The sequence below is a fragment of the Phaeodactylum tricornutum genome, chromosome 11 (genome assembly GCF_000150955.2).
Source record: "Phaeodactylum tricornutum CCAP 1055/1 chromosome 11, complete sequence".
NCBI lineage: Eukaryota > Bacillariophyta > Bacillariophyceae > Surirellales > Neidiaceae > Phaeodactylum > Phaeodactylum tricornutum.
The window spans coordinates 368,758-381,018 of record NC_011679.1 but is presented as its reverse complement, the minus strand read 5'-3'; the positions used below and the strand labels follow the sequence as shown (position 1 = coordinate 381,018).

At 48.3% G+C, this 12,261-nt stretch overlaps 4 protein-coding genes across 4 annotated transcripts; 1 reads left to right on the top strand and 3 right to left on the bottom strand.

Annotated features, from left to right (window-relative positions):
- Positions 1–534: 534 nt before the first annotated feature.
- Positions 535–1,572, bottom strand: PHATR_46758 (predicted protein; the record flags this gene model as incomplete). The annotated part of the gene is made up of 1 exon (XM_002185657.1): positions 535–1,572. The coding sequence occupies one exon, from the start codon at positions 1,570–1,572 to the stop codon at positions 661–663; it is 912 nt and encodes a 303-aa protein (XP_002185693.1). The 3' UTR covers positions 535–660.
- Positions 1,573–2,579: 1,007 nt separating this feature from the next.
- SSD1 (succinate semialdehyde dehydrogenase) lies at positions 2,580–4,888 on the bottom strand. The gene is made up of 3 exons (XM_002185656.1): positions 4,216–4,888; positions 3,299–4,119; positions 2,580–3,226 (listed from the first exon to the last, which is right to left on the bottom strand). Exons 1-3 carry the CDS (start codon positions 4,834–4,836, stop codon positions 3,067–3,069), a joined length of 1,602 nt encoding a protein of 533 aa, XP_002185692.1. The 5' UTR covers positions 4,837–4,888; the 3' UTR covers positions 2,580–3,066.
- A 443-nt stretch (positions 4,889–5,331) lies between these two features.
- On the top strand, positions 5,332–6,357 carry PHATR_36789 (predicted protein; the record flags this gene model as incomplete). Its single annotated transcript, XM_002185837.1, has 1 exon — positions 5,332–6,357. The coding sequence occupies one exon, from the start codon at positions 5,332–5,334 to the stop codon at positions 6,355–6,357; it is 1,026 nt and encodes a 341-aa protein (XP_002185873.1).
- Positions 6,358–10,273: 3,916 nt separating this feature from the next.
- On the bottom strand, positions 10,274–11,786 carry PHATR_50996 (predicted protein; the record flags this gene model as incomplete). Its single annotated transcript, XM_002185655.1, has 1 exon — positions 10,274–11,786. The coding sequence occupies exon 1, from the start codon at positions 11,615–11,617 to the stop codon at positions 10,274–10,276; it is 1,344 nt and encodes a 447-aa protein (XP_002185691.1). The 5' UTR covers positions 11,618–11,786.
- Positions 11,787–12,261: the final 475 nt, after the last annotated feature.

Here is a 12,261-nt window from a genome sequence, read left to right as displayed (position 1 = left end):
TCTATCGAAACGGTACACATACCTTCTGTTCGAGAAGAACACATGATTCGTCTTGTCAAGTTTAATGGCATCCGAGTAGTGCATAATGGCCTCATCAAACCTCTTCGCCGCGAAGGCCTTGTTGCCAAGCCTGTGTACCATGTTCAGAAGGTGAGGTATTCGCAATCCAGTCGCCCTTATTTACATCAGTGCAAAATCTTGTTCATGGTGGCGCAATTGCTCCACAAGAATGCTAAACAGACTAGGTACTTACTCCTTTAACTCTTCGGGCGTCGTTCCATCGCCCATATTGATAGCGGATCCTTTGGCTTGAAATATAAAAACGTTGGGTTGTTCGTCGGCAGAAACTGTGATTTGCGTACGGATTCTTCGATTCCGTTGTTTGCGTTCAGTTACAATTATAGTCGTTTCGCAGCAAGTCAAATCTTATGTTGGTCGAGCAATGTGGTTCGTGCTGGCTGGCCGGTGGAAAACAAATGTGTAGCACTGAAGCCTATGACAATACGTAACGCTAAATTTGCTACAACCAACAGTCGAAATCGGTGTGCTTTATAGCAATGGGTAAGGACCGACGTCTCAAGAAGAGCAAAATGGTGGCTCTCTAATGTCTAAAGGCTTCTCATCGCAAGCATTACTTCCAATCTAGGTTGAATCTGTAAGTTAGAGGAAATCAAAGTTCGCGAACTCCCGACGTCTCCATACATAGATATCGCTCGGTCGATCGCCATCTCGGCTGACTCTGAGCCCTTCGTCACAAAAGGAGGTACGCAGGACTACTTGTGATGACCCTGGGCGGATCTTCTCGAGTGCTTCTCCGCTAGGGAACGGTGGAGCGTTCTCGTTAATTATTTCGCCTAACGGACCGAAGACTTTCGAAAGGATTGTGCTATCCTCGGGCTTTGTCGTTTCAATCGTCAAGCAAATCCCATCTATTCCATCTATCCCTGTTATAGCAGCACGAGTTGTCATAATCGAAGTTGCTGCTCCGCCCAAAGTAGCGACCTTGACACGAGAAACGAACCGACCCGTTTGTGTCGAAACGTTCAAGTTGATCTGCTGGAATGCAGGGCCTACTTCTTTGATTGCGACAGGGAAGGAATCTGTAATTCCAAAAATTTGATCCGAATTTTCCGGGAAGGCTTTGCGAAAGGCCCAGAAGAAAGGTGAAGATCGAGTTTTGTCTTCGGGTGAATACAGCAGCTCCCATTCGCCAGAAAGCAACCCAGCATGGGATGAAGCTTGACCGACCCCAACCTGCTCTGCAATTTCCTCCAACTTGGAGACAAGGGTCCGGATCTCTTCGCGATCTGGTTTTGGCTTGCTGGTACAGATACGAACTAGACCGGATTTAAGACGGTCGACCTCTGCCGCAGTAGGAATAGTAGGATTTGTTGAACGCAGTCCAAGCTCGAATCTCTGTGTCTGACTTCCTTTCACGAAAGCGCTACAACTCGGAAGTGCGGTAACGAGCGCAATCATCAATAAAATCAATTTCATAATCATCGTGTTACAATGGTAAGCGTGTGTTCGGTACAGTACCGAAGCCAAAAAAAGATCCGATTGTCTTGACATGTGAATGTCGGCGCCCTTTGCTGCGTTTAGATGGCTTGGGCTGTGTTTCGATGTTTTGCTTCGTGCTGCGCTGTTATCATCGCATCAGTGGAACTATTCTGTCTCTGTTGGAAATAAGAGCGTTGCCTGTAAATTCTAGTAAAGTCACTGAGATACAGATACTTTATGTTTATATGTTTCAGAGTTCGAGGGAAAAACGATTTATTAAGTTCGGAGATATTTGACTTCCTTTGATATACAGTGCATCTATGTCTAAAATTCCAGTTTTCCGACATGAGTTTTCCAATAATAAAATAGAAAATAATTTCCTGAAGAAACATAAACAAAATGGATGTAAATGTCGGGTCTATAACTGATATATTATTACTTATGGGTTGGTCATCGCGACGTTCTCTGTTCCATTGTGGTTGCTGCGTGCAATCTTTCGGTCTTGGTCTTGAGAGTGAATTTACGCCGCATGTCGAATGTGTGAGGATGACACGACCGCCGTCTAATCGACTCGGGCGCCAATATAAAAAAAAGGTTGAAACGACTCACTAATTGTAAACTTAGTGAACTCACAGGAAAAACAAAGCTCACTATGATAATTGGCATGGATCCTTCTGGATACAACGATTTTGAGACTAATATCTTTACATATGGCATTCCCACAAAGCTCAACCAACTTGAGCAGGAGAAACCATTCTTTCTTCCAATCAGCTATCAACCCACGAAAGTTGACGTCCTTTGTGGACGAGGTAAATCCAATTGGAACCATGAAGGCAACTTGATGTTTCGAAATTTTATCAAAGAACAAGTCTGTAACTACGAAAGCACTCAATTAAAAGGCGAGAAAACACCTTTGATTGCCGATATTGTGAATCGGATCCGTTCGATGGGTGGAAAGTTCGTCAAGCAAGACGAAGCGTCTAATTGGTATGATATCGGCGATATTCTGGCACGAGAAAAGGTAGGCCACTCCCTAAGAGATCAGGTCGTTGCCATTAATCGACAAAAAGGAAAAACTGATGAGATCAAGAGGGCTGCAAGAAATCGTGGAAAGGTCAAAGGGAAGAGTCTCAATGTACACCAGAGCGACATTGAAGTAACCGCGGAGGAGAGACGGAGCTCACTAGCTTCCTTCATAAGGGAATCCTTTGCAAGGCTTCCTTCCGATGTGGACTTTTATCCTGTCGATGGACATTGCGATATGGAACCTATTCCCTTGAGCGATGAAGCGCAGGCTACGCTAGCAGCATCTTTCTGCTTGAGTGGCGACGACACAGCCAAGCGAGCGTCATTTCGTTTGGCCGATGTTCCCAGAACTCGGCACCAGCTAGAGCATACAGTATCCTTACCGGCTAATATTCAGAGTCAGGAACAAGCCTCAATCTTTCACAACTCACTGGAATTCCGCGAGAAAGATGGTAAAAACGACGAAAAGCTGATATGAACTTATTGCATCGTAAACAGGTAAATCAATTGCCTCTTATTCATCAAGAAAGCTTCCAAATGTTAGGCATTGAAATTCAAGAACACGTATTTCGTCTCGAGATATTCGGCAATGCCCAATGGGCTTCCCTCCCGACCAAAGCCGCTTGCTTTAATTCCTCCAAAAGGCGCTACACAGTGGCTGATGATTCCTTCATTGATACCGACGATTCCACATTCTAGCCTGTCATCAGTGCAAGATTTAGGATGAAAAAAAGATTGGTCAAACGAGATGTCAATGAAGATTTTCTCTTACCGTTTTGAAAATTGAAACGCACGAGACAGGTCTCGCGAGCAAAAATAGGCAGCCAACCCCGCATTAGAGTCGTTTGCAATCGCCAGAGCTTCTTCATCGGACTCAAATGGGCGTATCGGAGCCACAGGCCCAAAAGTTTCGGTTTTCCAAATACGTGAATCTGATGATACGTTGGTCAATATGGTTGGATCATAATAACTGGGACCTTTTCTTTTCAGAGGTGATCCACCGAGGACGAGTTCTGCTCCTTCATTTATTGCTTCTTGAACCTTCTCGTCCACAGACGCAACTGCATCTCTGGAAATCAGTGGCCCCAGCGTCGTCCCCTCTTCCATACCTGGCCCTACTGTTAACTCTTGGACACACCTTTTCAATTTGCCAACAAAAATATCGTGCACTGACGCATGAACCAGAAAACGATCAGCACACACACAAGTTTGGCCCGCATGACGATATTTGGATGCCACTGCTGCCGTCACGGCTTGGTCTAGATCAGCGTCAGCGAATACCACAAATGGAGCGTTCCCACCCAATTCCAAAGATAATCGTTTGACTGTGTTGCTGCTCTGTGCCATAAGCATCTTTCCGATAGCCGTGGATCCAGTAAAGCTGAGTTTTTGAACTAGTGGATTGCGACAGAACTCTTCACCGACACTGGCGGTATTCTCCGTGTCTGGCGTTATGGTTTGCAAGACGCCCTGCGGGATGCCTGCTTCATCTGCTAATACCTGCAATGCCAGTGCTGTTATTGGAGTTAATTCGCTCGGTTTGACTATCGCTGTGCAGCCGGCAGCCAGAGCAGGTCCGACTTTCCGTGTGATCTTCCTCATGACAGCACAAAAACTAGTTAGATTACAGTCGATGTTGCTCACAAATAGTACGTTCGGATCATCAAAGGAATACAGTGATGTACGTACCATTGCAATGGGAAAATTCCATGGTGTTATGAGTGCCGTTACGCCTACAGCCTGGTGCATGGCAAGTACTTGACCCCGTGGTGCGCCCGAACCGGGGTCGAAAAAGGGCGTTGGCGTCAAGAATCCCCCACCGGCTCCAGATGGTCTGATTGCTTCAGAGGCGTAATACTCCAAGAAAGATATGGCGTAGTCCGTTTCACCGCGACTTTCCTTCCAAGGTTTGCCCGATTCCATGGTCATGATCGTGGCCATATCGTCGGCGTTGTCGTGAATAAGAGCGGCCCAGGCGCGTAATAGCTCGGCTCGATGAGCCGCCGTTGTTCCATCTCGCCAATGAGTTGTCAGTGCAACGTGCGAGTCTTGAATGGCACGAGAGCAGTCTTCTCGAGCCATGATGGGGACGTTTCCAACGATAACGTTGGGGTCGGCTGGATTGTATACTGCAAAAGTGCTTTCAGAAGATTGAAGATGACCGTCGTCAAGTTTGACAAGTAGTGATGGATTTTTTAAAAGAGATGCGAGTGGCGATAGTGAGGACATGGAAAAGGCTCGGACCAAAAAAGTACGCCTGAAGCGAAGAATTTCAAAGAACATCATCCTCCTTAGTATTTTTGCCACCATTGTCTCCTTCTACAACATGCCCCCAAGCGCTGCGCGCTGCGAAGAAACGCTATCCATAAAGATACGATTTGAGATTTCCTATTTCGCATCGAAACTCGGAGAAACGAACGATCATGACGAAGTGTAAGATGTGACGTGAGCCTGTGGCGGGTGGTTCGATCACCGAGTCACAGTCAATGCCACAGTCACTCTAGGCCTTTCCACCCCCAATCAAGCTGAGACACATGAGACACAGGCAAGCGGCCCAAAAGACCATTGACTGTGAGTCGTATGCGACAACAAAAGGATATGTTTACAACTATAATACATGAGGAAACGTGGGTATAATTGCGGTGAAAATGATACCACCAAGTTGCTGCCATGGCAAACACTTGCCAGACAACATCTTATGTCCCCTTTGAATCGGATTTACGAAAGTTTCCTACGGTCACAAACTACTGTGAATGCTATTGCACACCTCTTTAGCAGCGCTACTATCCCCATCAATCTCTCGCCATGCCGACCGGAAGTGTCGGAATTAAGCGGGCTCGACTAGATCGATCAGTCGTCATTCTCTTGGACGACCCGGATGATACACCTTCCCATAAGGTCCAAATCACTTCAGAAATGGAACGATTACATCGACTACACGGTACTTCGCTCATTCTCGATGCTTGCCAACTGTTGAACCTTTCGTGCTATGCGTCAGCAACGACCATTTTCCACCGATTCTATCACCGAGTGTCCCTGAAAACCTGTTGTGTTTGGAGTGCTGCAATGGCGAGCATCGTGCTGGCCGCAAAGGTGGAAGAAGTTGCTATCGCACTCCGGAACGTGATCGCGACGTTCTCTCATTTGTATCGCAGACGTCGCTTGCTGGTTTCCTGCGATCAAAGCGAGTTACGAGCGATACTGTCGCATCCCTCCGTAGCCGCATCGTCCGTCATGACGGAAACGGCTTCCTGGACGAATGTGGAGAACGAACGAGCGAAGCTGGTAAACGTGCCGCCCATTCTGTCTCCAAAGGGATCTATATACAAAGATTGGTTTGATGCAATTATTGATACAGAGAATCAGATTTTGCGTCAGCTGGGTTTTACGTTGCACTGGATTCCCGATCATCGTCCCCATAAGTTTCTGTCCTATTTTTTACTGGCTCTGCAAATCGACGATGAGCTCTTTACACAGTCGGCTTGGAATTATTGTAACGATTCATGTCGGCTGGATCTATGCGTCCGATATCAGCCGGAAGTAATTGCCTGCGCGACGTTGTATGCGACAGCCTTAGAGTTTCGCTGGGAACTACCGATGCAGCCAGAGCCGTGGTGGGCTGTTTTTTGTGGGGGAAATTGTGATCGACATCTCTTTCGAGCCGTTAATACTATCCTCGGGTTAGTAGACAAAGCCAACCTGGATGTTTGTGTGGCATCGAAAGCTTTTGTCCGTTCGTTAGTTGACAATGGAAGTTTCGTAGATCCTGATCACTTTATTTGGTTCACGCTCGAGAAGAGAGAGGGTGGCGAAGGAAGCTTGACTACCTAGAAAAAAACAGATGCTTTGCAGTCAAATAATGTCTCTGCTGATCTATCTCATACAAAGTCGCTTTACTGTTAGCGTTTCATGCTTTTGTTCCTTAGTATTGTTTGCTCTGCGCACTCGTCTCCTGGTTTAGCTCGGGATTCACATCACAAGACTCGGTTCAGCATTTTGACATAAAACAACCTGAATCAATCACGCGCTTTTTGCTTTGGGTGGCCCTCTACAAACAAGTGCTGGCTTCTCCAAAGAGGACAAATTTGCCCTCTAAAAATGACCATGGCGACCAAGAAACCTATCCGCTGGGAAAGCGGAGCCTTCCTATTGCTGCTAATACCGACTATAGTGGCAAACCCAGCCTCCAAGCCCTTTATTGCCTTTCACACCTCCCATCATGATCAAGATTTGCACCACAATATCACGTGGGATACTTCGATTGAGAAAAGTGCTGTCCGCATGTACGATCGCTTGAATCCGAATCAATGCCCCATGTCCTTTTCATTGGGGATCTCAAAACGATTACATCACGCAGACGGAGCTGCCTACGCTATTCGACAGCCGCCGGTTATTCATCCAGTCTTTCCCGCACGGGGACCCGGACGTCAAGTCGTCTACAACACTCAGTTTGAACATTTAGATCTTCTGTCGCCAGCCAAATTAGAAACTCCTGGCAAGGCTATTAAGGAAGCGCTGGTCCAAGGTGCTGAATATCCTCTCTTGCTGGAATCGTCCTCCTTTTTAACGTCCCCAATTTTACATGACATTAACGGTGACGGGTTTGTCGACGCCATATTATCTGACTACGACGGTGGTATCTACGTTCTCGGACTTGCTGGAACTCCGCGCTATTTTCACAAGACCCAAGTGCCTCGTTTGTTTGTCCGCCGGGATTGGGTACAAAGTCGTATCAATGATCTTATCGGCAAACCGCATGCCGACGAGGAGGCGGATAAAGACAAACCGCATGATCCGTACCACTCCTATTTTGAATATTACTATTCCACAGATAATCAGGGAGACAACGTGTTGCGAGCTGTGACGGCGAATGTCTTCGGGCAAGATCACGATCAAGCCCAAGCTTTAAAAAAGCGACGAAGTCGTCGCATCAAACACGATCGTTCCGAGCGTGCATCGGCCGATGGTTCGGAAGGGCCCGGCGAGGGCGGAGACGCCTTGAAGGATGACGAAGCCTTTCATCGACGCCTACAAGAAGTAGCTGTAGAGCATGAAAAAAATACAGAACAGCATGTGTTTGACGAAAACGACGTCCATGAGAATAAGGCAGATCGTGTAGACCATGTTGTGGGCCACACAGAAGACAGCGAACATGCACGAGTCCAGGATGGTCATGAAGAACAAGGCCTTGGATGGAACGAGGAGAAACGCCAGGGAGTTCAATCTGATCAGGCCGGAGAGCATATGGGGATGGAATCCAACACAGAAGACGGTAAAATGCCTGAGGTCCGCCATGAACAGTTAAGTCCTGAATCGGGAGAGGCCGAAAGAATGGCAGATCAATCTAAGGTCAAAGTAAACGAGGATGAACATGCGCAAGCGGAGCATGGACCAGATTTTACAAATGAACGTGTAAACGTCAAAACGGTAGAAACTGGTAGACAGGCTATTGGTGACGAGCCGAAGCTCGAGCCTTTTGAAGCTGGTGGAGGCGAGCGGGACTCAAAACTTTCTTCTGAGCAGTTTGACCCTGAAGCACATGATCCTGCTGTGGACGTGGACTTGATGAATATGGTGGATGACTTTGTAAGAGGAGAGATGGTTGACGATACCATGCAATACATGGACGATCCAGAGCCTCCAAAACCAATAATGGATGACTACACAGCCGCTGATTACACGGACGATCCTGACTATGGGACTATCCAAGTATGTATCCATTAAGTTCGTTTCCTGGTCCACTTTTGATCTTACCTGCTCACAGTTTGGGTTGCTTTGGCACAGGACGACGGATACCGAGGCTATGACTATGACGATATGTACGGCGGATACAACGAGGAGCATTCAGAATACTACGACACAAAGAATTATATTCGTATCCCCCCTCACATTTTATCCACACCGGTTCTCGCAGAGATCCCGAAACTTTACGGAAACACGAACGAAATGGATGATATTCTTTTCGTGGCCGTATCCTATTACTTTGACGAGGACGAATACGATGGATTTTTCTCTTACAAACGTTTTGACGAAAGCGATCATGGGGATGAGACGGAGGTACAACGCGGTACTTTCTTAGGAAGCGCCATTATGGCCTATATTTTGGGAGACTCGGCCCGCTGGAGTGGTCAAAATCATTTAGACCTGAGTACTGATTGGTCCGCTCCAGAAAATGTTACGTTCTTTGAGACATTGCCAGTCGACCCTAGCATAGACCACGTGGGAGCATTCGCGCTCTCCAGTCCAACGGTTGCTGATCTCGACGGAGACGGCAATTATGAAGTTTTGATCGGTACTAGTATGGGCATAATATATTGTTTCGACGCTCGTCAGATGTTCAAACGCGACAATTGGCCTATCCAACTTCCGCACGCGATCGAGTCAAGAATTTTGGTCGAAGATGTAGTTGGCGATACGAATCTTGAGATTCTCGTGACTGACACGGCAGGAAACGTTGTATGTTTTACACATGGTGGCGAGAGACTTTGGAACCGCAATTTACCTTTGTCATTTGGGCACGAAGGATTGATCACTGGCTCTAGTCCCCTGACTCTCGGCGATGTCAACGGCGACGGAAAGTTGGATGTAGTGATCGTTCTTCACTTCAATCATAAGTCTGTTATTTATGCCGTGGACGCTGCAACAGGCCTGGATCTGCCTATGTTCCCTATCATGCTGGATCCAGAAAGTTTGAAGGAATCCTCCATTCCTTCCGAGCTCCATCAGCAGCTCCCACAACCGTTGTTGGTTGATCTCCATGCCGATCAGCACTTTCTTGAAGAATACCTTCGGCGGAACGGTACAAAATGGACTCCAGCAGCTTCGGCGCCGAAATCTGTGCCTGTAGGTGGTGAAGCGCCAGGTCTACACATTGTACAGCCTCTAGGTCAGCACCTATACGTTATTGAAGGCGCATCAGGCTGCAGTCACAAAGTCTCGATTGGTGACGAAGTTGCCACCATGGTACAAGTAGATGATGTTCACGGGAACAATCGGTTGGACCTGGTGATCGCCACCGAGTCGGGAAACGTTGTTACCTTCGAAGCGTCGGCACCGTATCACCCGTTGAATATTTGGAACCACGGGGATCTGCGTGGTCGTATGAATGGCAATACACACGGCTACAGCGCACCCCAGGGCATCTTTATTCACGAACAAAGTCGGCAGTATGTTGATATATTTGGAGTATACGTCCCGGTCACGTTCGAAATTTTTGACAATCGCGGCAACATCGCCAACGAGCCCAACAGGCGTAAATACGCTGTCGATATTCGGGACGGGACATCATGGAAACGAATTCTCTGGCGAGGAGAGTACACTTCACCGGGCGTGTATACCGAGCGTGTGTATGTACGATACGGGCCTGGCTATTATAGTTTGTCGGTAGTGTTGCGAACATCGCACGGTATGGTCTACGAAGATTCTTTTTCAGTAGGCTACAACGTCCACTTCTTGCAGGGCTTTGGCGTGTTGCTTTGGTTGCCCTTGTTATTTGCATCGGTGGCCATTCTATTGTGTGGCGCGAAGAAACAGAACTGGGATGACGACGACTACGATGGCGGTCGAGACGGAGACAACCAAGGAATATTGGGACGCAGTTTGCCCAGCTAGATCGCGGTAAATTATTTCTAATATGATTTATCAAAGAAAAGTTTTTCCAGCTCCATTGCTTGCTACTGTTGTCTTTTTTGGCATGACTGCCCAATACTACGGTGTGTTCATAGTCAACGCATCACTGTCTGACTCACTAGCGTCCAAAGATGCCACTGCCCATTCTCTTTCCTTTCTGATCTCGCAAATCCTTGAGTTGCTTGAAGAGGTTCTCCTCTTCTTTGGATAGGTCTTTCGGGATATCTATATTAATGGTCAGATAGTGATCTCCTCGTGAATCGGCATTGCCCAATCGCGGCGCACCGTTGCCTTTCAGACGCATGACTTGACCTGGTTGTGTTCCAGCCGGGATCTTGATGGTAACTTCGCCATCGACGACGGGCGTTTTGATGGATGCTCCCAGAATAGCGTCCAAATAACTAACGGTGGTATCCGAATATATTTCGGAACCTTCCCGACGGAATGTGGGGTCTTCCTTGACCTTGAGGAAAATGTACAAGTCACCCGCGGGACCACCTTTGGGACCCGAGTCTCCTTCCCCTCGCACGCGGAGCTTGTTGCCGTCCTCGACGCCGGCAGGCACGGTCACCTTGATTTGCTTAGTCTTTTGGTTGACACCTTGTCCTCCGCAGGTACCGCAGTATTCGTCGACGCGTTCTCCGGTACCACGGCACGTCGCACAGGTTTGCTGCGTTTGAAAATTCCCGAGGGGCGTCCGCGTGACCTGGACCGTAACTCCGCTGCCGTTACAAAGGGTACACATTGATACCTTGCTGCCGGGTTTGACACCGCTCCCGGTGCAGGTGTCGCAGGTTTCCAAATGCCGGATCCGAACCTTTTCTTCGCCACCAAAGACCGCGGTCTTAAAGTCAACTTGTAGATCAAAACGCAAATCGTCACCGACAATGGGTCCGGATCTCCGGGGTCCGTTGCGACCTCCCATACCGCTACTACCACCGCCGAAGAAACTGTCAAAAATATCGCCCAGATCCACTTCCTGTCCCCTTCCTCCTGCGCCGCCAAAGGGCGATCCTTCCGCGTCGGAAGCGGCTGAAGTACCCAGGCCTCGCTCTCCAAAACGGTCGTACTTTTGTTTCAAGACCGGGTCCGTGAGCACTTCGTAGGCACGGTTGAGTTCCTGAAACTTTTCCGTCGTATCCACTCCGGGATTAGCGTCTGGATGATACTGCTTGGCCAGTTTTCGGTAGGCTGCTTTAATGGCGGCCTTGTCAGCCAATCTTCCGACGCCAAGAATGGCGTAAAAGTCGCGTTCGGTGGAGTTGCGGGTAGACATGAACAAACGTGAAGTCTGATGAAAGGGACTTTGGCTTGCGCGACTCCGTGACATAGTGACAAAAGGAGACGCCGCATCCTTCTGAACGGGATTGCGGGAGGGTGTCCAGGAAGATGGGACGAATGCTTCCCCCGTCAAGCTCCAAGAGAGGAACAAGGAAAAAGCGACTTTCGAAAAGTGCGTCATTTTGGAAACTGCAGAGTGCTTCGAGCGGGTTGTTTCAGTGAACAAAACTTTCTTGCTCGTTTGTTAGGTTGGTTGCAAGCAACAAGACAGTGCTCGATGAAGGTGCTACTTTGATTTTGCGTCGGTGTGATCGCGGGATTTTTTCACAGAACAACGAGACTGGTGGAGCACGTGTGTATGTGTATGTGCGTGAATGGGTAGAAATTCGCCCATCATGGTCGTAGCTTGGGGTGTGGAGCGCCCTACCAACCACGAGGTTTCGAAATCGACGAATGGAATGCGTCCATTTTGGAGAACGACAGCGCTGACGACGTACGGTGGCGTGACGGAGGTCATGAGCGTGGAACTCACGAGATAGGCTGGATTGCGGACTGTGGACTGCGCATCTCCCACCCTGGCGACGTTCGCCGGCCTTTCCACGTGGTTCGTTCAGGGAAGCTCGCGCTCGTGCGTCAGCATTCCTCCCTAAACAGTGCCATCGCCTACCTATGATACAAGAAATTGGGGGCAGAAGATCCAATCTCCAAACCTAAATAAACTATCGCAATCTGGTGATTGCACTACCGGAAAATTCCGATGCCTGACAGCGTGAGACGCAAACAGATCGGACAACCGACCGAGCTTCTTGGACACATCGTAACCTA